Here is a 24735-nt window from a genome sequence, read left to right on the forward strand (position 1 = left end):
CTGGCGCCCTGTGCTCTTCACAGATGAAAGCAGGTTGACACTGAGTACATGTGACAGACATGACAGTCTGGAGACGCCGTGGAGAGCAATCTGCTGCCTGCAACATCCTTCAACATGACCGGTTTGGTAGTGGGTCAGTAATGGTGTGCGGTGGCATTTCTTTGGAGGGCTGCACAGCCCTCCATGTGTTCGCCAGAGGTAGCCTGACTGCCATTAGGTACCGAGATGAGATCCTCAGACCATATACTGGTGCGGTTGGCCCTGGGTTTCTCCTAATGCAGGACAATGCCAGACTTCATGTGGCTGGAGTGTGTCAGCAGTTCCTGCAAGATGAAGGCATTGACGCTATGGACTGGCCCGCCCGTTCCCCAGACCTAAATCCGATTGAACACATCTGGGACATCATGTCTCGCACCAGCCACCAACGTCACGTTGCACCACAGATTGTCCAGGAGTTGGCAGATGCTTTAGTCCAGGTCTGGGAGGAGATCCCTCAGGAGACCATCCGCCGCCTCATCAAGAGCATGCCCAGGTGTTGTAGGGAGGTCATACAGGAACGTGTAGGCCATACACACTACTGAGCATCATTTCCTTGTCTTGAGGCATTTCCACTGAAGTTGGATCAGCCTGTAACTTCATTTTCCACTTTGATTTTGAGCATCATTCCAACTCCAGACCTCCGTGGGATATTAGTTGTGATTTACGTTGATAATTTTTAGGTTTTATTGTTCTCAACACATTCCACTATGTAATGAATAAAGGTTTATAACTGGAATATTTCATTCAGTGATATCTAGGATGTGGGATTTTAGTGTTCCCTTTAGTTTTTTTGAGCAGTGTAAATATCTCTATGCAGCTGTCATGCTCTTGTCAGGAGAGCCGCAGCCAGTCCAACTATTGTGATCTGATCTTGGTCCGATTTATATGGCCTTCTGAATGCGTCCTAGCAGTGAAATAAAAGAAGATGATTTTGCTGGAGTGGTGCTTTAAATATGCCATCAATATCAATTTTATTTTAAAGAAGTGGATACTCATTTAAAGGAATCCTGTCATCAGATTCATGTTACCCATACAAAACTGTCTGGGTTCTATAGTGAGAGACCTGACTAGTCCGATGATGTTCCCATGTGTTTTCCAGCTGAACAACAGGTCTCTTCCTATCTGTGCACACAGGGAGAGACAAATCGGTCAACTGGAGCAGGGAGGAGAGAAGCCAGCCGGGGACGTCATCGGACTATTCATCTGAGACGCACAATCCCTGGCCAGCTTTTATTACATCACAGTGTTACCTGGCTGCAATCGCCAGGCTCTGATTCAGGCTGCATGTGATGAAGGCAGCATGACATGTTATTTTTATGGAAACATTTCCGTACATTTTTCTGTACAAATTATAATCCAGAAAAACAGTTGACAAATTAGTATAATACAGACCAGGGCAGCAGTTAGATGCTTTTCCATATTGTGTCTCATCTGTTTGTGCTATATTGGGATGTATAGAGGGAGTCCTAAAACCATAATTCTTGTGAATGATTGATTTTATAACAGATCAAAAGCTCCATTTGCCTTTTACGTGGAAAGATCTATGATGCCCTGGATAACCGAGCCCTGGCAACGTATAGCTACAAAGAAGCCTTGAAGTTTGATGTTTACTGCTTTGAAGCATTTGATCTATTGACAGCACACCATATGCTGACAGCTCAAGAAGGTTGGACATCTACATGTTCCTCAAGTATCCACAAGTACTGTAGTTAAAGCCCCTTCTGCTTATTCCAGTATATATTAGCACTACAACAGTTGGGGAAGAACAAATAACCAACAGTGTCTACCAGACGATTATGCCTTTACGTCTAAAACCTTTACGAGTGCAGTAGTGATAAAGATGGAGAAGAACGTATACAATAGAGTAAATCCCATAAGCAGAATATGGGATGTCTATAGTGTGAATAGGACACAGTAGTAATAACTCTGAGAGTTTAACCAGTGAAGGATTATAGGCTGCATTGTAAATTTACATTTGGTTCTGGACTCTGCACCATTAGCAATGTGCGTGCTGGTTTATAGTCCTTGCATCAACACAACAACAATTATACACTTCAGGTGGTGAAACACAGCAAGACATGCTACTGAGAAGGCAAGGGCTTCCTCAATACATACACAGGGCTAAAGCAAAGTGCTTCCTATATTAGATCTGGAGACCACTCAACAAATCGTGATCTCTCAATATCCTCTAAAATGTAGGACCCAGATTAGTAAGAAAATAAAACCATATTATACCTTTCATTGTATGGAGCAAAAATGTCATTTGGATATTTTGACAAGTAAAGCAGTTATAGATATTAAACAATCAATTTTCTGAAGGGAAGGTATGCTTTAATGATTTCTATGTCATGTATACATGATGAGACAGCGTCACAAGATCAAGCATGATTTTGCTGCTACTTACTATGCAAATTGCCTCTTCAGAGAAAAAGGGGACTTGAACTCTGTAGCGCCACCTGTTAGAAGTAGTGATCCTGCAAGTCACAATGGAGTATTGCAATCCATTAATCACCATTTTTTTTATAGAAACTCCTTGTACTTGTTTTGTGCTGTTCATTGTGATGTGCTGATGTATGGGGACATCTTACATGTACCTCTGTCTGCGCCTTTTAAAAGATGAGATTGGTGCTGTACAGAGAAAAAGGCTCCGCTAACAGGGGGCAAGGCTTCACAATGTAATTTAAACGATTTGACAAACCCAAACTTCTAATCTAAGTTTTTTTCGTTTTTACACAGAAAAAGAACTTCTTGATTCTCTACCTCTTATTAAGAAATGTCCAGAAGATCAAGAACTCCTTTGTTTCCTATTTGAAAACAAGCTGAAAAAGGTAGCAGTTGACTTTTATATTGCCAACCAGATAAAATAGTCTACTTGCTACCTGTATCATTAATATGTGCATTTTCATATATACCGTGTATCCACAAAAATAAGATCTACCCCAAAAATAAGCCGAAGCATGGTTTTACAGGATTTTTGGAGTATTATTTTTAATTATTTTTAGTGCACCATTGATTCCACGGTGCTGTATATGAGAAGGGGTTACATACAAAACCCAAATAGAAGTTACAATGAACAAACTAATAGTGACAGACCGGTACAGAGGAGAGAACATCCTACAGGATAATGGGGAAGAGACCGTAGGTTCGGAGGTTGCAGCAGCTCCAGTGTTGGTGAGGTGGGAGTGTGGTCATTGCAGGCTGTAAGCTGTTCTGAAGAGAAGAGTTTTCAAGTTCCAGATATGTTGGGCCACAGAACTCCAGATGATGGCGTATGCTTGGGAGAAGTCTTGCAATTAATTGGGAGGAGGAGCGTATGATTGTGGAGGAGAGAAATATGCTTGAAATATAATCCCTACTCTAAAAATAAGCCCTAGTTACAGTTAGAATCGGCATTTGGTGGAGGGAGTGGGAAAACTGTTCAATTGCCAAGGGCCCCCACTATCTTAGGGGCCCCCAGCACTTCTATTCTGAGATTAAGACTGGTTAAGGGTCTTTGGTGATATCAAGGACAGGTGATCATGAAGTCACCAAAGGTCAACTAACTGCAGGAGTCTAGAGGAACTGAAGAGGAGACAGTTTGGTATGTACCTTAGGGTACTGTCACACAGTGCAATTTTGATCGCTACGACGGTACGATTCGTGACGTTCTAGCGATATCGTTACGATCTTGCAGTGTCTGACACGCAGCAGCGATCAGGGACCCTGCTGAGAATCGTACGTCGTAGCAGATCGTTTGAAACTTTCTTTCGTCGCTGGATCTCCCGCTGTCATCGCTGGATCGTTGTGTGTGACAGCGATCCAGCGATGCGTTCGCTGGTAACCAGGGTAAACATCGGGTTACTAAGCGCAGGGCCGCGCTTAGTAACCCGATGTTTACCGTGGTTACCAGCGTAAAAGTTAAAAAAAAAAAAACGTACATGCTCACCATCTGATGTCCGTCAGGTCCCTTGCAGTCTGCTTCCCGCTCTGACTGTGAGTGCCGGCCGGAAAGTGAGAGCAGATCACAGCGGTGACGTCACCGCTGCGCTCTGCTCTCACTGTACGGCGGCACTCAGTCAGAGAGGGAAGCAGACGGCAAGGGACCTGACGGACATCAGATGGTGAGCATGTACGGTTTTTTTTTTTTTTTACTTTTACGCTGGTAACCACGGTAAACATCGGGTTACTAAGCGCGGCCCTGCGCTTAGTAACCCGATGTTTACCCTGGTTACCAGCGAACCTCGGCATCGCTCCAGCGCCGTGATTGCAAAGTGTGACCGCAGTCTACGACGCTGGAGCGATACTCATACGACGCTGCGACGTCACGTATCGTGCCGTCGTAGCGACGAAAATTGCACGGTGTGACAGTACCCTTATGTGCAGTGTACGTATACAGTTGTGCTGAAAAGTTTACATACCCCGGCAGAATTTTTGCTTTCTTGGCCTTTTTCCAGAGAATATAAACGATAACACCAAAACTTAATCTCCACTCATGGTTAGTGGTTGAGTGAAGCCATTTATTGTCAAACTACTGTGTTTTCTCTTTTTAAATCATAATGACAACCCAAAACATCCAAATGACCCTGATCAAAAGTTCACATACCCCATTTCTTAATACCGTATATTGTCCCCTCTAACATCAGTGACAGCTTGAAGTCATTTGTGGTAATTGTGGATGAGGCTCTTTATTTTCTCAGATGGTAAAAGCTGCCCACTCTTCTTGGCAAAAAGCCTCCAGTTCCTGTAAATTCCTGGGCTGCCTAGCATGAACTGCGCGCTTGAGATCTCCCCAGAGTGGCTCAATGATATTGTGGTCAGGTGACTGAGATGACCACTCCAGAACCTTCACTTTGTTCTGCTGTAGCCAATGACAGGTCGACTTGGCCTTGTCATATTCTCTGGAAAAAAAGCCAAGAAAACAACATTTCTGCTGGGGTATGTAAACTTTTGAGCACAACTGTGTGTGTGTGTGTGTGTGTGTGTGTGTGTGTGTGTGTGTAGTATGTGATGACATGATTATATTTGAATTATTGAGGATTGCTGCTCATGGAGAAAAAAATGACATTCCCTGAAAATAAGACCCAACCCATCTTTCAGAGAGAAATATAATATAAGACCCTGTCTTATTTTCAGAGAAACATGGTATTTAACCCCTTCATGACCGGAGTTATTTTCATGTTTCCGTTTTTTGATCCCCCTTCTTCCCAGAGCCATAACTTTTTTTTTTATTATTTTATTTTTTTATTGTATTTTTCTGTCAATATGGCCATGTGAGGCCGTGTTTTTTGCTGGATGGATTGTACTTTTGAACTACACCATTGGTTTTAACATATTGTGTCCTGTAAAACTGGAAAAAAATTCCAAGTGCAGTGAAATTGCAGAAAAGTGCAGTGAAATTGCAGAAAAGTGCAATTTCACATTGTTTTTTGTTTTGCTTTTTAACTATGTTCGCTAAATGCTAAAACTGACCTGCCATTATGATTCTCCAGGTCATCACAAGTTCATAGACACCAAACATGTCTAGGTTATTTTTATCTAAGTGGTGAAAAAAAATTCAAACTTAGTTAAAAAAAATAATAAAAAGCGCCATTTTCCGATGCCCGTAGCCTCTCCATTTTTCGTGATCTCGGGGCAGGTGAGGGCTTTTTTTTTTTTTTTGCTTAATTTGGCTGTACAAGCTGACATTTTTAATGATACTATTTTAGTGTAGATACAATCTTTGCATTTTAATGCAATGTCGCGGCGAACAAAAAAATTAATTCTGGCGTTTTGACTTTTTTTTTTTTCTCGCTACGCCGTTTAGCGATCAGGTTAATCGTTTTTATTGATCAGGCGATTCTGAACTCGGTGATCCAAATATGTGTATGTTTGATTTTTTTCGTTTTATTTTGAATGGGGCAAAAGGGGGGTGATTTTAACTTATATAATTTTTTTTAATATTTAAAAAAAATATATATTTTTTCACTTTTGGCATACTTCAGTAGTTTCCATGGGAGACTAGAAGCTGCCATAACCCGATCGGCTCTGCTACATGCAGGTGATGATTAGATTCATCGGGTGGCGCTCATAGCAATCCGGAGGTGACAACCATAGAGGTCTCCAGGAGACCTCTGGTTGTCATGCTAACCCATTGGTGACCCCTGATTACGTGAAGGGGACCACCGAAAGGCGTGATTGCCGGAAATGCATGTTAAATGCCGCTGTCAGCGTTTGATAGGTGCATTTAATGGGTTAATAGCCGTGGGTGGATCGCGATTCCACCCGCGGCTATTCCGGGCACATGTCAGCTGTTCAAAACAGCTGACATGTGCTGATAAAGATGTGGGCTCACCGCCAGAGCCAACATCAAAGGGAGGGAGTGTGACATTGGCATACTAATATGCCCAGCGTCGGAAAGGGGTTAAAAAACATGAATAAAATTAGACATGTATGACTAGATGAGTATAGTTTAGTGCTTATTTCTGTGCTTAAAGGGTATATGTTAGTAAAATCTGTCTTCCCTAACCACACATGAGTATACAGGTCTTACAGTATATAAAGATGGATTTATATTTCAATCTGTTGCGGCATTCTTGAGAAATTAGCATTTTCATCTGTATGCAAATGAGGCATTAAGTGCTCTGGGCATAACCAAGCACTTAAAGGGAAGGTGCCATAAAAAAAAATTTTTTTACAGCAATTGTAAAAATGTAAAGAATTAATGTTTAAATTTTCTTAAAAAATATTTTCATTTGTTTATAATTTAGTAAAATATGAAAAATAATTTGAAAAGTTTTGGAATTTCCACTTTTAAACACTAGGGGGAGCAGCTGCTGAAATTTCAGAAAAACCTAGTGTACAACTAGCTCACATTACTGCACTGCAGTAATTATGGGCGGAGTCTGCTGACGTGTGTGATGTCACTCCTCTCCTCCCCTCCCCTTCTGGGTGTTTGCTAAGGGATAAGAGGATGATATTCAGGAACACAGTGAGCAGCCATTTTGTTGGTGACTGCAGAGTAAGGCTGCCGTCACACTAGCAGTATTTGGTCAGTATTTTACCTCAGTATTTGGTCAGTATTTTACCTCAGTATTTGTAGCCAAAACCAGGAGTGGAACAATTAGAGGAAAAGTATAATAGAAACACGTCACTACTTCTGTATTTATTACCCACTCCTGGTTTTGGCTTACAAATACTGAGGTAAAATACTGACCAAATACTGATAGTGTGACTGCAGCCTTATACTGACAAGTAGACAGTCACCGAGGATGGCAGGCAGCAAGGATTCTGGGAGACATATGGTGGAGGGAGCAGGGTGACAGCAGCACAGAGTATTTCAGGAGAGCAGTGTGCTGGTCTATGGGGGGGCACCATGTTCAGTGCGCGGAGCAGCCAGGGATTGTACATAGAGCGCTGTCTTTTATACACATGGATGGACCGTCTGCTCCACAGAAATCCAGGAAACATTTCTGCGGATAGATGGCCTGTTCTGATCCAGACTTTGCATGCAAAGACCCCATTCCCCTCCTCAGATCCTGTCTTCTCCATCCTGTCCTGGCGATGTGTGAAAGCGAGACGTCAGGCGCAGTCCGGGGTGATGCTGGGAAGGAAATGTAGCCATATAGTAACGATAAAAATGAGACCCCTCTCTTCAGCTGCCTCACCAGCCCTGACTGCACCTAACTGAAGGTCATGCTGCCCCCTCTATTACCCCAGACCCGCGTGCAGGTGCTCAGCCAGAACCACCATAGAATAGGTCCGCTTTCTGAAGATAATACTGCCATAGTGTTCTCACATAATACCGCCATATAGATCACACATACCGCCATATAGATCACACACAATACTATCAAATAGATCACACAATACTGTCATACAGTTCTCACATACCACCATATAGATCACAAATAATACCGCCATATAATTCTCACCTAGTACTTCCACATAGATCACACATAATCCCACAATATAGTTCTCATATACCACCGTCATATAGTTTTTACATCATTCCACAACACTGATCAAACATAATATTGCCATATAGATCTCATATAATACCGTCACATAGATCACACAATACTTGGCGGCATAATGTGTGATATTATATATATATTATAATATCCCGGCATAATGTGTGGTCTTTATGGGAGTATTATGTGATAAATATATATAGCGGAATTATACGTGATCCATATGGTATTGTGCTGCTCTAGGGAGGTGAGAGACGTATGGTGGAAGGAGCAGGGTGACAGGAGCACAGTATTTCAGGAGAGCAGTGTACTGGTCTGTGGGTGGGAGGGTGTGCTCACACTCACACGCTCGCAACTGTACTTATAGCCTTTACTGGCTATTAAAATGGGGGACACCCCCCAAAAAAAGACGTGGGGCCCCCTATAATTAATAACCATCAAATATTATGCAGACAGCTGCGGGCTGACATTAATAGCCTAGGAAGGGGCCATGGATACTGTCCCCCCCAGGCTAAAAACATCAGCTCTCAGCCGCATTTTACATGCACCTTTTCTGGCGCTTTGCCTGGCAATTTCCACTTGCCCTGTAGCGGTAGCAAGTGGGGTTCATATTTGTGGGGTTAATGTCACCTTCATATTGTCCGGTGACATCAAGCCCACGGCTTAGTAATGGAGAGGCGTCTATAAGGCACCCATCCATTACTAATCCTATAGTTGTATTGTAAATAAAGACTCGGCCAGAATAAAGTCCTTTATTAATCTTTTTTAATCCATACCGAATGCATAATCCTCGACTCCCTCATCTCCCACAACAAAAATAATAAACCACATTGAGGAAAGACACGCGGGGGGAGAGGAGTGCATAGGAGAGGATTAGATACTGACTGCTGAGCCGTGTATCTAATCCTGGCCTGTGTGATACCGACAGCTGAGCCGTGTATCTAATCCTGTCCTGTGTGATACCGACAGCTGAGCCGTGTATCTAATCCTGTCCTGTGATACCGACTGCTGAGCCGTGTATCTAAGGCAGTGGTATACGCAGGCAGGCAGTGGTATACGCAGGCAGGCAGTGGTATACGCAGGCAGGCAGTGGTATACGCAGGCAGGCAGTGGTATACGCAGGCAGGCAGTGGTATACGCAGGCAGGCAGTGGTATACGCAGGCAGGCAGTGGTATACGCAGGCAGGCAGCAGTGGTATACAGAGGCAGGCAGGCAGTGGTATACAGAGGCAGGCAGTGGTATACAGAGGCAGGCAGTGGTATACAGAGGCAGGCAGTTGTATACAGAGGCAGGCAGCAGTGGTATACAGAGGCAGGCAGCAGTGGTATACAGAGGCAGGCAGGCAGTGGTATACAGAGGCAGGCAGGCAGTGGTATACAGAGGCAGGCAGGCAGTGGTATACAGAGGCAGGCAGGCAGTGGTATACAGAGGCAGGCAGCAGTGGTATACAGAGGCAGGCAGTGGTATACAGAGGCAGGCAGGCAGTTGTATACAGAGGCAGGCAGTGGTATACAGAGGCAGGCAGTGGTATACAGAGGCAGGCAGTGCTAGGTGGTATATAGGGGCTGGTAGCAGTGGTAGATGCATAAGAAAATAAAAACCCTGTACTTACCTTCTTTCCTCTCCCAGGAAGTGCTGACTCATGTTCAGGGCAGAGCAGTGTGACGATCTCCCTGCTCTGCTCTGAACAGGTCGGCAGTGATTGCAGCCTGTAATGTAATACTAAGTACAGGCTGCAATCACAGCTCCTCGCTGCAGATATTTACCCTGGACCCTCGGCAGCAGCTTCTCCCAGCAGCAGCTTCTGCCATCGCACGCACTGAGCTGTGTGTGCGATGGCAGAGGGAAATAAACAAAATGGCCGCGATCTCCTCTCACAGCTGTGACGCGGCAGCTCAGTGGGCGTGGCCAAGTCACAGCTGAGAGGCAGGAGATGCGGTCGGAGCCTGACCGTTGGCTCCTATGTACATGGCTGCCGTAAGTGAGGTGTGCAAGTGTCGTGCCCAGACACTTACACCCACACTAATGAAAATGGCGGCCTCCAGTGGTGAATGTAAAAGTGAATAAATAAAAAAAGTATGAAAGAGGTACATTTACTTTTGTATTAAAAATAATTGATTGTATAATCAATAATTATTAATACAAAAACTAAAATCACAGCACCCTCCCTTTAAGCAGCTACTGCCTCTCTGCCCTGCATCAGACTCTCTAGCTTGATTGATAGCTCACTGACTGTGTGATGTCAGATACCAGACAATTAAATCAGACAGTGAGCTATCAATTAAGCTAAACCGGTTTGGTCTGGGCAGGGAAACAACCTAGGGAGGCAGTGGCTTCTTTAGTGCTCTGTCATGCCCAGAGTGTGTCTGATTTGCACATGAATGAAGACTCTGGAGTGCAGCAATAGAGAACACTTCAAAGATCTGCAAGCCTATATATGCGCTTAGGGAAGATTGATCGTACTCACAGATTCCCATTAATGTTTGTATTACCTTTTGTTGTGTGTTTCTACATTATATTTTATATAGAAAGCAAAGGTCCTGATGTGATCTCAGCAAAAAGAAACATGCATACCTGCATATGAGAGTACTATGCATATAAAGAAAAAAAAGATTTCACCTTCGGTGGCCAGTTTGTTAGTGGTCTGTTAAATATTTATACTTTTTTGTTGCTTTTCTTGTTTTTAATCTTTTTTTTTTTTTCCCAGTACAACAAGCCCAGTGAAACCGTCATACCAGAATCTGCAGATGGTCTTCAAGATAACCTGGATGTAGTAGTTTCTTTAGCAGAAAGACATTACTACAATTGTGACTTCAAGATGTGCTATAAACTTACATCTGCGTAAGTAAATCTATGACATTGGCACTAAGCCTTCAGGGTAGAGTTTGATATTTAAAGGCACTCCAGAGACAAACATCCCCCTCCTGCTTCTAGTCTTGTACAGCCAAATTAAGCAAAAAAAAAAAAAGACAAAATATTAATCCCTTACCTTGCAATTCACTCCACGGTACTTGGAAATCACAGTTATGTTTTCCACTGGGTCCAACAATTTCTGGAGATGAGATGTCACTTATGTGCACAAGGGGGATATCGTTTTTATAATGTTGTGGAAGTTTTTTGTCGGGGTCGTCTTTACATTAGTCTGGGTAAAGAACCTCACTATGGGTAAAATAAGGACACACTCAAAATGAAAAAATTGTATTTGAGAATATACAAGGTGCAACAGTCAATCAGTTTTGCACAGTACTCCTTCACTACTGCAGTATATAAAGGTTTCGCTGACTGTAGTGTATAGCATTTTCTGGCATATGTGGCCTTATTACGTTCATTGTTTTTCAGAGTAATGGAGAAAGATCCCTTCCATGCAAACTGTCTACCTGTACATATAGGCACTCTAGTAGAGCTGAACAAAGCAAACGGTAAGTTCCCTCAATAGAGATTTTGTCATGCCCTTACTACATCAATGCAATATTTTCTTAGTTCAAGTTGATATTTTAAACTTTATGACTTTATCTTTCCAGAACTTTTCTATCTTTCCCATAAACTGGTTGATTTATATCCTAATAATCCTGTAAGTATTAATATTTCATTTATTAAGTGATGTCAATGTTCGGCTTTTTTTCGGTATAATTTTTATTTCTGCTCAATAGCCCTGATTAATTAAATGGGATGTCTGGTCTAAATCAATACTCTGTGTGACTGCAGATTTATGAATCCCCCAAAAGTGCAGACACTGTGCGCTGCAAGGATTCTCCAGTTTCTGAGCTGAGACTGGAGGGTATGTATGAATTATACATACTGCTGTCTGGTGGGCCTGGCCTCATCCTCCATACACTTGATTAGAGTGATGCCACGCCCACTGGCTGGTACTATGTATAACTCATGCATACCCTCCTGTCCCAGAAACCACACAGTGACTGCAGACTTATCGAATTAGACCGAACAACCCCTTTAAGACTGGAATTTCATACCTTGGCCGAGTACGACATATGGATTGATTTGATTAGCCGCGGATGTGTAGTACCCGACTGCGACCACGATACATCTGACAGAGCTATGCAACTCCACAACTGAGTAATTCCATCAGCCGCCAGCACAGGGAACAGTTGATTGGTGGGGGGCCGTTGTCCTATCTTCACCAGAATGGTACTGATGACCTAGCCTAAGGATAGGCCACCAATATAAAGTACTGCACTGCCTAGGCTTTCTAGGCTATGCCATCATATGGCATATCGGGTGGATAAGGGGTTTTAGATTCTTCACTGGTTCAATTGAACGGATCTTTGTTGCTGTTCCCTGCACATTAGGTGGCTTCAAGTGTCACTGTACACGATATATGCCGATGGGACATCTCTCCCGTTGTCTTCATGATTCAAAAGAAGTCCTGGAGGTCTTATCCACACGTATTGTAATGTGGCATAATCTAGTTATGTCATGATGTCATTAGATGATAATACCTCTTAAGATTGTTTTTGTTCTGTAATATATAAAAAACTGATTCTTGTGTTTCGTCTATATTACTTCAGGTTTCCTGGTTTGCAGTAGGGTGCTATTATCTCATGGTTGGCCATAAGAATGAACATGCCAGGCGATATCTAAGGTAGGAAGTACCTCCATTATTAAATTACACAGATTATTAAATAGGTTCCAGACTGCTGATAGACTGGTTTGCAATTTACTTTGACACTTTAGAACATCCATGCAATGCATAGTAAGCTGCTTGCATCACATCGTGCAGCAGGAATCTTCTGTCAGACACAGCCAGACTCCCCGTAGACAGAGCAGAGATTTATTTATTACTGTCCAACACAGAGAAAATAGCATTTTGCACTGCTCACTAAGGCATTTAGAAAACATAACGCATGTTTTAGGCTATAACAGTATTGGTGGTGCTCAGATATTAAATGTAAGGAAAGCAAAAGTCCATAGTATCTGAGAAGAAATGGTTCACTCGTCAATCTGTATAAAAAATTATTCCTTTATTGAAAAAAGTGCATATTCAAGGGAGAAGGGTGGGTGTCGGCTGTTTCGCATTCAAACACAATTTCTCTGACCCTCGGTGTATTTATTAGGTTATGTGCACACGATGCGGAAAATGCTGCGCGTCCGCAGCAGTTTCCCATGAGTTTACATTACAATGTAAACCTATGGGAAACAAAAAACGCTGTGCACATGCTGCAGAAAAAAACGCACAGAAACGCAGCGGTTTACATTCCACAGCATGTCACTTCTTTCTGCGGATTCCACAGCGGTTTTACAGCTGCTCCTATAGAAAACCGCAGTTGTAAAACCGATGTGAAATCCGCAGAAAAACCGTGGTAAATCCACGATAAATCTGCAGAAAAAACGCAGCGTTTTTGCCCTGCAGATTTATCAAATCCGCTGCTGAAAAATCTGCAGTGCACCATTATACGTGTGCACATAGCCTTACTGTCGCAGCCTTCCAGATCACTGTATGCACAGAGATGAACAAGCGCTGTGTATACAGTATAGGAAGCACTGACAGTGCTTCCTCCTCCAGACATATGGTCATGTGATCTCTGGGTGTAGGGAAAAAGCAGTAGTTGCTTGGTCAAAGAGGACCTAATTAGCTCTGTTATACAGACAAGGGAGGCTGAATTTCCCCTTCAACTGTTGCTAATATACAAGCTCCAGTTACAGGAAATATAAAATGAATGTATTAAATGTGTTAAAATGCCTCCTCTATTATGTCACGCTGATTTTGCGGCCATTCAGCCACAGCTTCACTTTCAACCCCTTCGAACAAACCAGACATCCGGAGGAAATGAGAGAGCGAAAAATTGTATTCACCATTAATAGCACTGTTCTACATATTTTCAAAAGTTGTCAGGTTCAGCTATGAAATCAGCCATTTCCTAATAATTTTGACCTCCTGATTTCAAATATGACAATGAAAATGTTTAGTTGGTTCTTGTTTCTATGATGTCAAAGAGTTTTTTCTTTTTACTGCTACATATAATTAATGCATAAAAGTTTCAGTACTTTGAAAACATTATTTCTTTATCACTTCATTGGGGGACACAGTTAACCATGGGTGTATGTTTTTGTTTTGTTATGCAAATTTTCTGTTATTTATTTGAAGGAAACTTGGCAACAATTCAAATAACTAAAATATGTCTAAACAATATTGCAAATTATAAACATTTACAGTGCCTTGCGAAAATATTCGGCTCCCTGGAACTTTTCAACCTTTTCCCCACATATCGTGCTTCAAACATAAAGATACCATATACATATCTACTATCCGTGGGAGATGGGTCTGTCATCAATTCTGTCAAGGGGAAATGGGAGGAACTCCTTCCCGATGTACTGGGAGAGGAATGGGAAGATATTCTAGAATCTCCAACTAAAGATTCCCCTTCAATCAATAATAGGATGACCCAGTTATATATCATATATCAGACCTATTTGACCCCGACGCGACTCTTTAAAATGGGCCGCTTACATTTGTCAGATTGCTTACGGTGTCATGTGCCTGATGCAGATTTTGTTCATATGATTTGGAGGTGCCCTGTAGTTCTTCATTACTGGAGAGAGGTAACGACATTATTAACATCTTTACTGTCGATCCCTGTCCCGCTCGAACCACTGACCTGTTTGTTCGGGGTGTGGGATACGGAGACTTGGGATCATTATACTGGGATCTTTCTCCGAGAGACGCTCTTTTTGGCACGGAAGGTATTGGCGTTAAGATGGATGGGTGGCTCCCCCCGACCCTTAGAGTTTGGATTGACCTGGTGAATTCAATTATCCCATATGAAAGAACAATGTATCAAAATAGAGGATGTCCAGGTAAATTCGAGAAGATATGGGATGGAATTCCTCTTATCGCACTCTATAGTCTGCACTGACCAGACATCTACATAGGAAGGTGGGCTTGTGGTTTTCAGGGGCATCGCTCATAGAGCAGGATTTAAATCTGTTTTTCTTTTGGCGACTTACTGTTAATAGTTAAAGTTGTTAAAGTTCTATGATAGGTATTTTCTTATAAGGAACTAATGATTTAACGTGCACATTCCATTACCTTTGTAACCTCTGGTATTACGACATTTTGCAACTGTTTGTATTTCATGTTATAATTAATGACGATAATTGCAAATGTGTGCAATGTTTGTTTATTCTGAACTAATAAACGAATAAAAAAAAAAAAAAAAAAAACATAAAGATACCAAATGTAAATTTTTGGTGAGAATCAATAACAAGTGGAACACAATTGTGAAGTTGAACGAAATTTATTGGTTATTTAAAATTTTTGGGGAAATTCAAAAACTGAAAAGTGGTGCGTGCAATATTATTCGGCCCCGTTAACTTAATACTTTGTTGCGCCATCTTTTGCTGCATTTACAGCTGCAAGTCACTTGGGGCATGTCTCTATCAGTTTTGTACATCGAGAGACTGAAATTCTTGCCCATTTGCCTCATTGCCCAAATTTACATTTGGTATCTTTATGTTTGAAGCATGATATGTGGGAAAAGGTTGAAAAGTTCCAGGGAGCCGAATACTTTCGCAAGGCACTATATGGAAATTGCACTACAAAATTTGGTCCTCATTCAGTGACAGCTTTTTTTTTTGCTTGTCTCTTGTACTGTACTCCTGTACTCTGTCGAATCATCTCTTACAATTATCTAACAGTAATCTTCAAGCATTGGTGGATTCCATTTTGTTTGATATCGTTTCTCCATAGCCGCAATATCTTGGTGATATTCCTCACCGTGCTCGTCGCTCACTGTTCTGCAGTTTGGTGGAAAAAAGTCTAAATGCAAATGTAATAAATACCTCTTTAAGGACATGATACAGCCAATGATCCTTATATGTTTTGAGGAGATTTTCCACCAACTCTTTATAGTTATCTGCTCTTGAGTTTCTCAAAAAGTTAATTACCACTAATGTGAATGTTGCCCATGCAGCCTTTTCTTTGCCGTGAAACTCCTCATCTTGAAGAATGTTACAAATCTGAGGTCAAATAAAGACTCTCTTTCTTTCTTTGCTTCACTCAACCTTGGAAATTTATCAATGAGATACCTGAATGCTTTTGCATTTGTATCCATTGCCTTTACAAAGTTCTTCATTAGGTAGGTCCAACTTGATATGCAATGGTAGTAATAATCTTATGTGGGTCAACAAGTGCAGGATGCAGGACATTTCTACTCCATGGCTGAAGTGAATATCGGAGAGGTCAGTCTTATTGATATTCTGTTGTACAACTATCCCACTCACACAGAAAGCAGTAGTACTTTGTGTATCCACCCTGGAGACCAAGTAAGAGGGCAATCGCCTTTAACTCCTCACAGAGGAGCCACAAATGTTGTTCATAGTTCAGGCACCTCAACAGCTGTTTCATGTTGTCATGGGTATCTTTTATGCCAACTGCACAACCAACTGGAATTGAATTTCGCGCATTGCCATTATGCAGAAAGACAACTTTTAGACTTGTTTTTAACGAATCGATAAAGAGCCTCCATTCCTCCGAAATATTACTTCTCTTCAGAGTTTCTATTCAAATGTTGATGTTGTTGCATGCCACAAGATCGCCCTCCATGAAGAAGTATTGGGCAAGGTCACGGTTGCAGAACAAAGAAATCTGAACATCGCCTGCTAGGAGATTCCACTGCTGTAGCCTGGAACCTAAGAGCTCAACCTTAACATTGGGCAGATCCAAATCTCTAACAAGATCATTCAGTTCACTTGGTGTTATAAGGTGTGGTTCAGTTGAGGCTGCTGACAGAAAGTCTGGGTCGTGAGAAGTAGATGCTTCATGACACCAATCACCCTCTTCTTCCTCACTTCACTGGACTGAAAATGTTTCTGGTGCTTTTGGAACAGACAGTTATTCTGTATGTGGTACTGGGTTTAGTGTAGATGGAATGCTTGGATACTGTAAAGTCCACTTCTTCTTTGAAACTCCTTTCATAATGGGGGTTACCATGCAGAAATAGCAATTGGTAGTGTGATCAGTTGGCTCTCTCCAGATCATTGGGACTGCAATAGGCAGATTGCCTCTTCCCATGAAGCCACTGGGTAAGATGTGATGCGCATATATTTCAGCATATGTGTGGAGCCATACTCTTGCCCTGATCTCTTATTCTGCAGCCAAAATACAGGTTGTAGGCTTTCCTTATCATGGTGGTCAAGTTTTACCTTTGTGACACAAAAGTAACTTCTCTGCATATGTAGTGAAAATTATTCGCTTTGTTAATGCAAAAATAAGGCATATCTTAAAAAAACACATTGTAACCTGTCAATATGCTAAGAAACTAAGCCAAGAAATCCTAAATCTGTATACATTACATAGAGAGCATTTGTAAAAGAAGGTGATGCAACTGTAATTAGGATTACATCATCAGAACTGAGTTGGGGTTTTTGTTTTGTCACCCTAAAATGATAGAATGCTGAAGGCTCGATACTAAATAGAAGGTGTAATAGCCTAGCTACTAACAGAGCAATAATGATGATGAAATAATAAAGACACAATTTTTCTGTAAGTCTATATGAAAGGTGTCATAGTAATTACAACCTCCTCTGGATCTTGAAAATTAAAGCCAATCAGCAAATTTAAAGGGAACCTGTCAGCAGGGTTGTGCACAGTAACCTACACACAGTGTCAGGTCAGCGCTGTTATACTGATTAAAATGATACCTTGGTTGATGAAATCTGTCTTGTGGTTGTTTCTTAATCTTTATTTTCAGTTTTGTGTTAATGATATGCCCGTGCCCTAAGACGGGGCTGGGGTATGTGGTGCTCTGATTAGATATTCATAATGCAGACTGCTGATAGGTCACTGATCCCTCACTGACCTGCCCCCTAGTTTACATAATGAATACCAGCACATACTGAATTAAAAAAAATAAACACTTCTGCAGGCAGGTCTGCGGCCATGACACCTGCACTGCAGCATAATCGCATGGTTACTGAGCACTTAATTCCTTTTGCTTGTTTAATTGATCAAGGAGAAAAAAAATGTTAACTCAAGTGTGTAGGTTACTATGCACAATCCTGCTGACAGGTTCCCTTTCAGCATCATATTCATTTTCAGCACCACAAAATTAGTTAAGTTAAACTGTTTTTATCTCTGAACCAATTTGGCTGTAGAACAGTGTAGTAGAAGAGATTGCCTTTAATATGATTGTCACATTTGCACTAATGATGCACTATAGTTAATTACCAAATTTTCCACTGAAATATTATTATTATGATTATTACCTTGTAGCAAGGCCACCACATTGGAGAGAAGCTATGGGCCTGCATGGATTGCTTATGGTCACTCATTTGCAGTAGAGAGTGAACATGACCAGGCAATGGCTGCCTATTTCACAGCAGCACAACTGATGAAGGGGTATGTTATGTGTGATTGTAGATTTCATTTCTATATAATTTTATCTCAAAACTGTCTTGATTTTTTGCAATGGAAAAAATGTTTCTTGATTTGAAAACTTTTAGGATTAGACAGCCACAGTTTATACTTCTATAAACCTATTCAACCCCTTCACGACAAGTGCCGTACGCGTACAGCACATGTCTTGTCTCCCCCTTTGATGTGGGCTCCGGCGCTGAGCCCACATCTTTCCTGACACATGTCAGCTGTTTTGAACAGCTGACATGTGCCACTAACTGCCACTGGTAGAATCGCGATCCAACTGTGGCTGTTAACTTGTTAAATGCCACTGTTAATCTCTTACTGGAAGCGCGCCAGAAATCCCGACCATCGGTGACCCTGTTAGGCCAGGTTCACATTGCGTTAACGGGCTGCTGTTAACGTAAGTGCCGATATGTCAGCGCGCTAGCGCAGATAGAGCTAGCAGATGCTCTATGTGCGCTATCAGTGACGGACCCGGAAACGCTGCAGCCCGCGTCCCAGGGTCCGTCACTCAATGACGGCACATCGCTAGCGCACGCCGATTGTGGGTGTGCGCTAGCGATGCGTCCGACATTGTCTTAATGGCGGCGTTAACGGACTGCGTTACACCGCGTTATGCTGCGGTGTAACGTAGTCTGTCTAACGGACGCCAATAATGTAATGTGAACCCAGCCTTATGTGATCGCGGGTCACCGATGGATTGGCATGACAACCGGATGTCTCCAGCAGACCTCTATGGTTGTCATAGCTGGATTGCTATGAGCGCTGCCCGGTGGTCGGCGCTCATAGCAAGTGAACATTTCTGCCTCACACATGCGATCTGATCATCGCCTGTATGTAGCACAGGCGATCGGACAACTGCAGCTTCTAGTCTCCCATGGAGACTATTGAAGCATGCAAAAAGTGAAAAAAAAAAAAAGTTCAAATCACCCCCTTTGCCCCATTCAAAATAAAACAATAAAAAAATCAAACATACACATATTTGGTATCGCTGCATTCACAATTGCCCAATATATCAAGCTATAAAAATAATTAATCCGATCAGTAAACGGCGTAATAAATAAAAAAAAGACAAAACCCCAGAATTATTTTTTTGGGTCGTCGCAACATTGAATTAAAATGCAATAATGGGCAATCAAAAGATCGTGTTTGCACCAAAATAGTATAATTAAAAACGTCAGCTCGACACGCAAGAAATAAGTCCCTACCCAGCACCAGATCTTGATAAATGGAGACGCTACGAGTCTCGGAATATGATGCAGTTAGTTACAAACTTTGGATTTTTTTTCACCACTTAAATAAAAAAGAACCTAGACATGTTTGGGGTCTATGAACTCAATTTTTTTTTACCAATTTAGAATACACGGTATGGTAAAACAGCAGAAACGCAAAAACGAAAAAGGGCTCTGTCGTGATAGGGTTAATGGGGATTCCAGTAATCTGGAACAAGGTGCTTTTCCTTCTTTCCCATATAAGGATGACCATGCATGCGAGGAGACCCAGCCACTCATAACTTTGGGTCAATACGAAGTCTCATCAGTTACAGTTACTGTTTTAGATATTTCTTATCTATTAAAACGGTTTGTCAGAAATGTTTGTTTTTTTATGTGGAAGCCCCTTCTAGACTTCTTATTTTCTTGAACTTGTTTTTAGATGTCATTTACCAATGTTGTATATTGGACTGGAGTATGGGCTCACGAATAATTCAAAGTTAGCAGAACGATTTTTCAGCCAAGCATTGAGTATCGCACCAGAAGATCCATTTGTTATGCATGAAGTTGGCGTGGTGGCATTTCAAAATGGAGAGTAAGTCTGAGCGTTTCTACTCGTCTTTCTTACTGTCACTTCTGATTGAACTTATGGATCCGCAATTCTGTTTCTTGTTTTCAGCTGGAAAACTGCTGAGAAATGGTTTCTGGAAGCACTTGAAAAAATTAGAGCAATTGGCAATGAGGTAAAAGTATTTTAACAGTCCTATAACACCTATTCATGCTGATTAAATGTCTGCACAGGTATTTCGATGAGCACCGATTTAGTAAGATTATTTTTTGCCTTTATTTTCTAGGTTACAGTTGATAAATGGGAACCTTTGCTGAACAACTTGGGTCATGTCCGAAGAAAACTCAAGTAAGTAAATGCAGAAATTGTTTTGACTACCTGTGGTGGTTATCTCCATGTCTGAAGGAAAATTTCAGCACAGAAACGGTGCTATAGCTAACACATGTGCTCTTGGCTAGAGGCATCAAATGTGGTTAACCACATGTTGTATCCGTGAAAAAAAAAAGGTTGCAACACATACGTAAGTCTGAATGAGGCCTTACTGTCATAAAGATTCTGTCCCCGAAATTTTCTTTGGAAATCAGACATCCTATGCAAAAAACAAGGGTAATGTGACATATCAGAAATTACAAGACCATTACACGGCCGTAGACGGCCATTCCTAAAGGATACTGGGATTAAAAAAATACATGCTATTGTCTTAAAGAAGCCTTTACATTCTGAGCCCATTTCCACCATGTTGTCGACACACATAGTTCCAATCGTCAATTAGATTTATTGTTAACACTGTGAATATAAAATTGTTTTCTCTAAATTGTTTTTTCTTCTTAAATGTAGAAAGTATGAAGATGCATTGGAATATCATCGCCAGGCCCTGGTATTAATACCCCAAAATGCTTCAACTTATTCTGCCATTGGGTACATTCATAGTTTAATGGGAAACTTTGAAAGTGCAATTGATTACTTTCATACGGTAAGATGTAGAAATCACTTCTGATTCCATCAGGGTTATACGACTGCTGGCAGCAAGGTAGCTAATGCTGTGAACCTTCTGTGCTCCTCTTGTCTGAGTGCTGATCACTTGAAAAATCTATTGGAACCCTTTTAATAAGCTTTTGACATTCATTTTAAGCTATTAAGATAAGAATTATGACAGATTTTCTTTATTGAGAAACTATTGTCTACATTTTTCTTTTAATGGACTGTCACAGTCAAGTGCATGTCATCCGTGTAAAAATACACATCTACTGAAATGCAACGTCAGGATGTTTGTGGCTTCAGCTCCAACGTCTTAATGTTTGTCAATGCTGTGGATACTTTTTGGTCATATAAAGTTACTAGCGGTTTCCAGCCAGCTAACGCTCGGCACGCTCATTGCTATCTAACTAACGCTGCTAGTGATTAAACTAAAGTAAATAATGACAACATTCAATAGCGCTTACGCAGGTGGTAAATTAACTTAATTTTAAGTTAATAACAATAATAATAATTAAAAATCAGAATAATACTAATACATTTTATTCACAGTGTAAAATCAAAAGCAAACTGGATTCGTGTGGTAATGTGTGAGGACAGAGCCTCGTATGGTAATGTGTGGGGACGCAGCCTCATGTGGTAATGTGTGAGGACGGAGCCTCGTGTGGTGATGTGAGGGGACGGAGCCTCGTGTGGTAATGTGTGAGGACAGAGCCTCGTGTGGTAATGTGTGGGGACGCAGCCTCATGTGGTAATGTGGAGGGACGGAGCCTCGTGTGGTAATGTGTGAGGACGGAGCCTCGTGTGGTAATGTGTGAGGACGGAGCCTCATGTGGTAATGTGGAGGGACGGAGCCTCGTGTGGTAATGTGTGAGGACGGAGCCTCGTGTGGTAATGTGTGAGGACAGAGCCTCGTGTGGTAATGTGTGGGGACGCAGCCTCATGTGGTAATGTGGAGGGACGGAGCCTCGTATGGTAATGTGTGGGTACAGAGCCTCGTGTGGTAATGTGTGAGGACGGAGCCTCGTGTGGTAATGTGTGAGGACGGAGCCTCATGTGGTAATGTGGAGGGACGGAGCCTCGTGTGGTAATGTGTGAGGACGGAGCCTCGTGTGGTAATGTGTGAGGACGGAGCCTCGTGTGGTAATGTGTGAGGACAGAGCCTCGTGTGGTAATGTGTGGGGACGCAGCCTCATGTGGTAATGTGGAGGGACGGAGCCTCGTATGGTAATGTGTGGGTGCAGAGCCTCGTGTGGTAATGTGTTGGGACAGAGCCTCGTGTGGTACTGTGGAGGGACGGAGCCTAGTATGGTAATGTGTGGGGACAGAGCCTCGTTGGTTATGTGTGGGTACAGAACCTCGTGTGGTAATGTGTGGGTACAGAGCCTCATGTGGTAATGTGTGAGGACGGAGCCCCGTGTGGTAATGTGTGGGGACAGAGCCTCGTGTGGTAATATGGTGGGGGGGTGGGATTATGTGTGGCAATGTGGTGGGGGGGTGGGATTATGTGGTAATGTGGTGGGGGGGTGGGATTATGTGTGGCAATGTGGTGGGGGGGTGGGATTATGTGGTAATGTGGTCGGGGGGCGGGATTATGTGTGGTAATGTGGTGGGGGCGGGGTTATATGTGGTGGGGGGGCGGTATTATGTGTGGTAATGTGGTGAGGGGGCGGGATTGTGTGTGTTAATGTGGTGGGGGCGGGATTGTGTGGGGTAATGTGGGGGGCGGGATTGTGTGTGGTAATGTGGGGGCGGGATTGTGTGTGGTAATGTGGTGGGGGGCGGGATTGTGTGTGGTAATGTGGTGGGGGAGCGGGATTGTGTGTGGTAATGTGGTGGGGGAGCGGGATTGTGTGTGGTAATGTGGTGGGGGGGCGGGATTGTGTGTGGTAATGTGGTGGGGGGGCGGGATTGTGTGTGGTAATGTGGGGGGGGCGGGATTGTGTGTGGTAATGTGGGGGGCGGGATTGTGTGTGGTGATGTATGGGGGCGGAGCTATTGTACACGGGGCGGGATTAGTGAGTAATCATGATGCCTCTTATATATATATATAAATTGGTTATATCAAGAAATCGATTATGGCTCCTGACATGAGTGGCTGTATAGCTGGTCTTCTCCTGCAATTCTTTGACCTTTGAACTTGTCTAAAGCTAGTTAGGAACAGTCGTGAATGTGCTAATCATGTAGGTTTTTCTTTTTTTTAATGTTAAAGGCGTTGTCCAATACTTAAATTATTTTTTTATGCATAAAGGGTTTTAAAATAATAAACAGGGGCATGCTCACCCTTCAGCAACCCCACGGATCCAACCCAGGCGGCTCCTGAGGCTGCTGTTTCCTTCCCCCTGCCACCTGAATTTGCCATCCGCAGCTCAAATCTGTCTTGCAGCAGTCCTAACTACCTGTACTGCATTATTTCAGCTACTTTGTACATCAAAAAGAATTACAGATTTGCTGGGTCTACAATTATATGTGTAAAAGAAAAAAAAAATACAAATCCATCTTACCAAAAAGTAGAAAATGAATGGTCTCTGAGTGTGGCCACATCATAATAAAAAATGAGAGCTCTTGGAATGCATAGATGAAAATAATGGTAGCTCAGTCTAGAAGGTCCCAAATAGGCTCATTCATAAGAGGTAAAGGTTTGTTGCTTTGACACTTTCAATAACAAATTTGGCAGATCACAGCTGTTCAGGTATCCATTTTTTGTGAAGTTTGATTCTTCCATATGAAGCTCCTAAAATCACAGATACAGAAGTGCAATTTCAGGATTTTATTTCGGATATTTTTTTCATAAATCCCAAAGTTAAAAGAATATAACAATTTCAATGTCCAGACTAAAGGCTCTGGTTGTGAGAAGTCTTAATTTCTGGGATTATCTCAGGGCAAACATTGATGACATGTTGCTAGAATATGCATGTGAGAACATTGGCAGGGGTGCAACTGTTAAAACTCCCATTGATTTGCTACAACCAAGTGGCATTGGCAAGTGCTGCTCTAATTTTTGTCTTTACAGTCTCTTGAGAAAGCCAGGTAGAGCCGCCCGGAGACAAAGAGGCACAGTATGGGTCTCATCGGTTGGCTCGGACCTTGACGCCTTGTGCTAGTGACACACCATCAATGTCTTTTAGAAGTTCTAGGGGGGATTGATTCTCCTTATGTAGATTTCAAAGCTGGCAGAAGGAGACTTATGAGCCATGCAATGCTTCTCTGGGAAATTAAATATGTAAATAGCCTCTTCAAGTCTAAATTTCTAGTGCCCTATCGACCCTTTAACGAGCGTTGCATCAGCATGGCACTCTCCAAGGAGAAACATTCCCATTTAGATGAGATGTCAGAGGCCTCTCACCTAGCCAAATCAGATCTCGTGCTTTGCAGTAGTGCCGAGAGAACATCCCAAAACACGACTGCAAATGAGTGTCTGGTTTTGCTTTATATCCTATGTCATGTGACAAGGCTCATTAAAGGGTCGATATTGACTTTGTCTTGCTACCCTGATAGGTGGGAGTAGAGTTTGATTGCTCTTCCTCTCGGAGGATGCTTTTTTCCTGTTATAGGACATCCTATTTAAGCTACAATTGTGCTTGTTGTTTAAAACCAGTAATACACAGTACATTTTTGAGAATCCAAGGCTAATGCTT

General features: G+C 42.2%; 1 protein-coding gene across 1 annotated transcript in view; it reads left to right on the forward strand.

The window, feature by feature from the left end:
- CDC16 (cell division cycle 16) overlaps positions 1-24735 on the forward strand; it is an 85801-nt gene that overhangs the window by 53321 nt on the left and 7745 nt on the right. The window contains exons 6-16 of the mRNA XM_077296565.1: positions 1546-1705; positions 2776-2867; positions 10676-10809; positions 11308-11387; positions 11490-11539; positions 12495-12568; positions 18197-18322; positions 19997-20149; positions 20234-20297; positions 20409-20470; positions 20960-21095. Coding sequence (XP_077152680.1) covers positions 1546-1705; positions 2776-2867; positions 10676-10809; positions 11308-11387; positions 11490-11539; positions 12495-12568; positions 18197-18322; positions 19997-20149; positions 20234-20297; positions 20409-20470; positions 20960-21095 — 1131 coding nt within the window. The remainder of the gene's footprint in view (positions 1-1545; positions 1706-2775; positions 2868-10675; positions 10810-11307; positions 11388-11489; positions 11540-12494; positions 12569-18196; positions 18323-19996; positions 20150-20233; positions 20298-20408; positions 20471-20959; positions 21096-24735) is intronic.

The sequence above is a fragment of the Ranitomeya variabilis genome, chromosome 3, assembly GCF_051348905.1.
Source record: "Ranitomeya variabilis isolate aRanVar5 chromosome 3, aRanVar5.hap1, whole genome shotgun sequence".
In the NCBI taxonomy this organism is placed as follows: Eukaryota; Metazoa; Chordata; class Amphibia; order Anura; family Dendrobatidae; genus Ranitomeya; species Ranitomeya variabilis.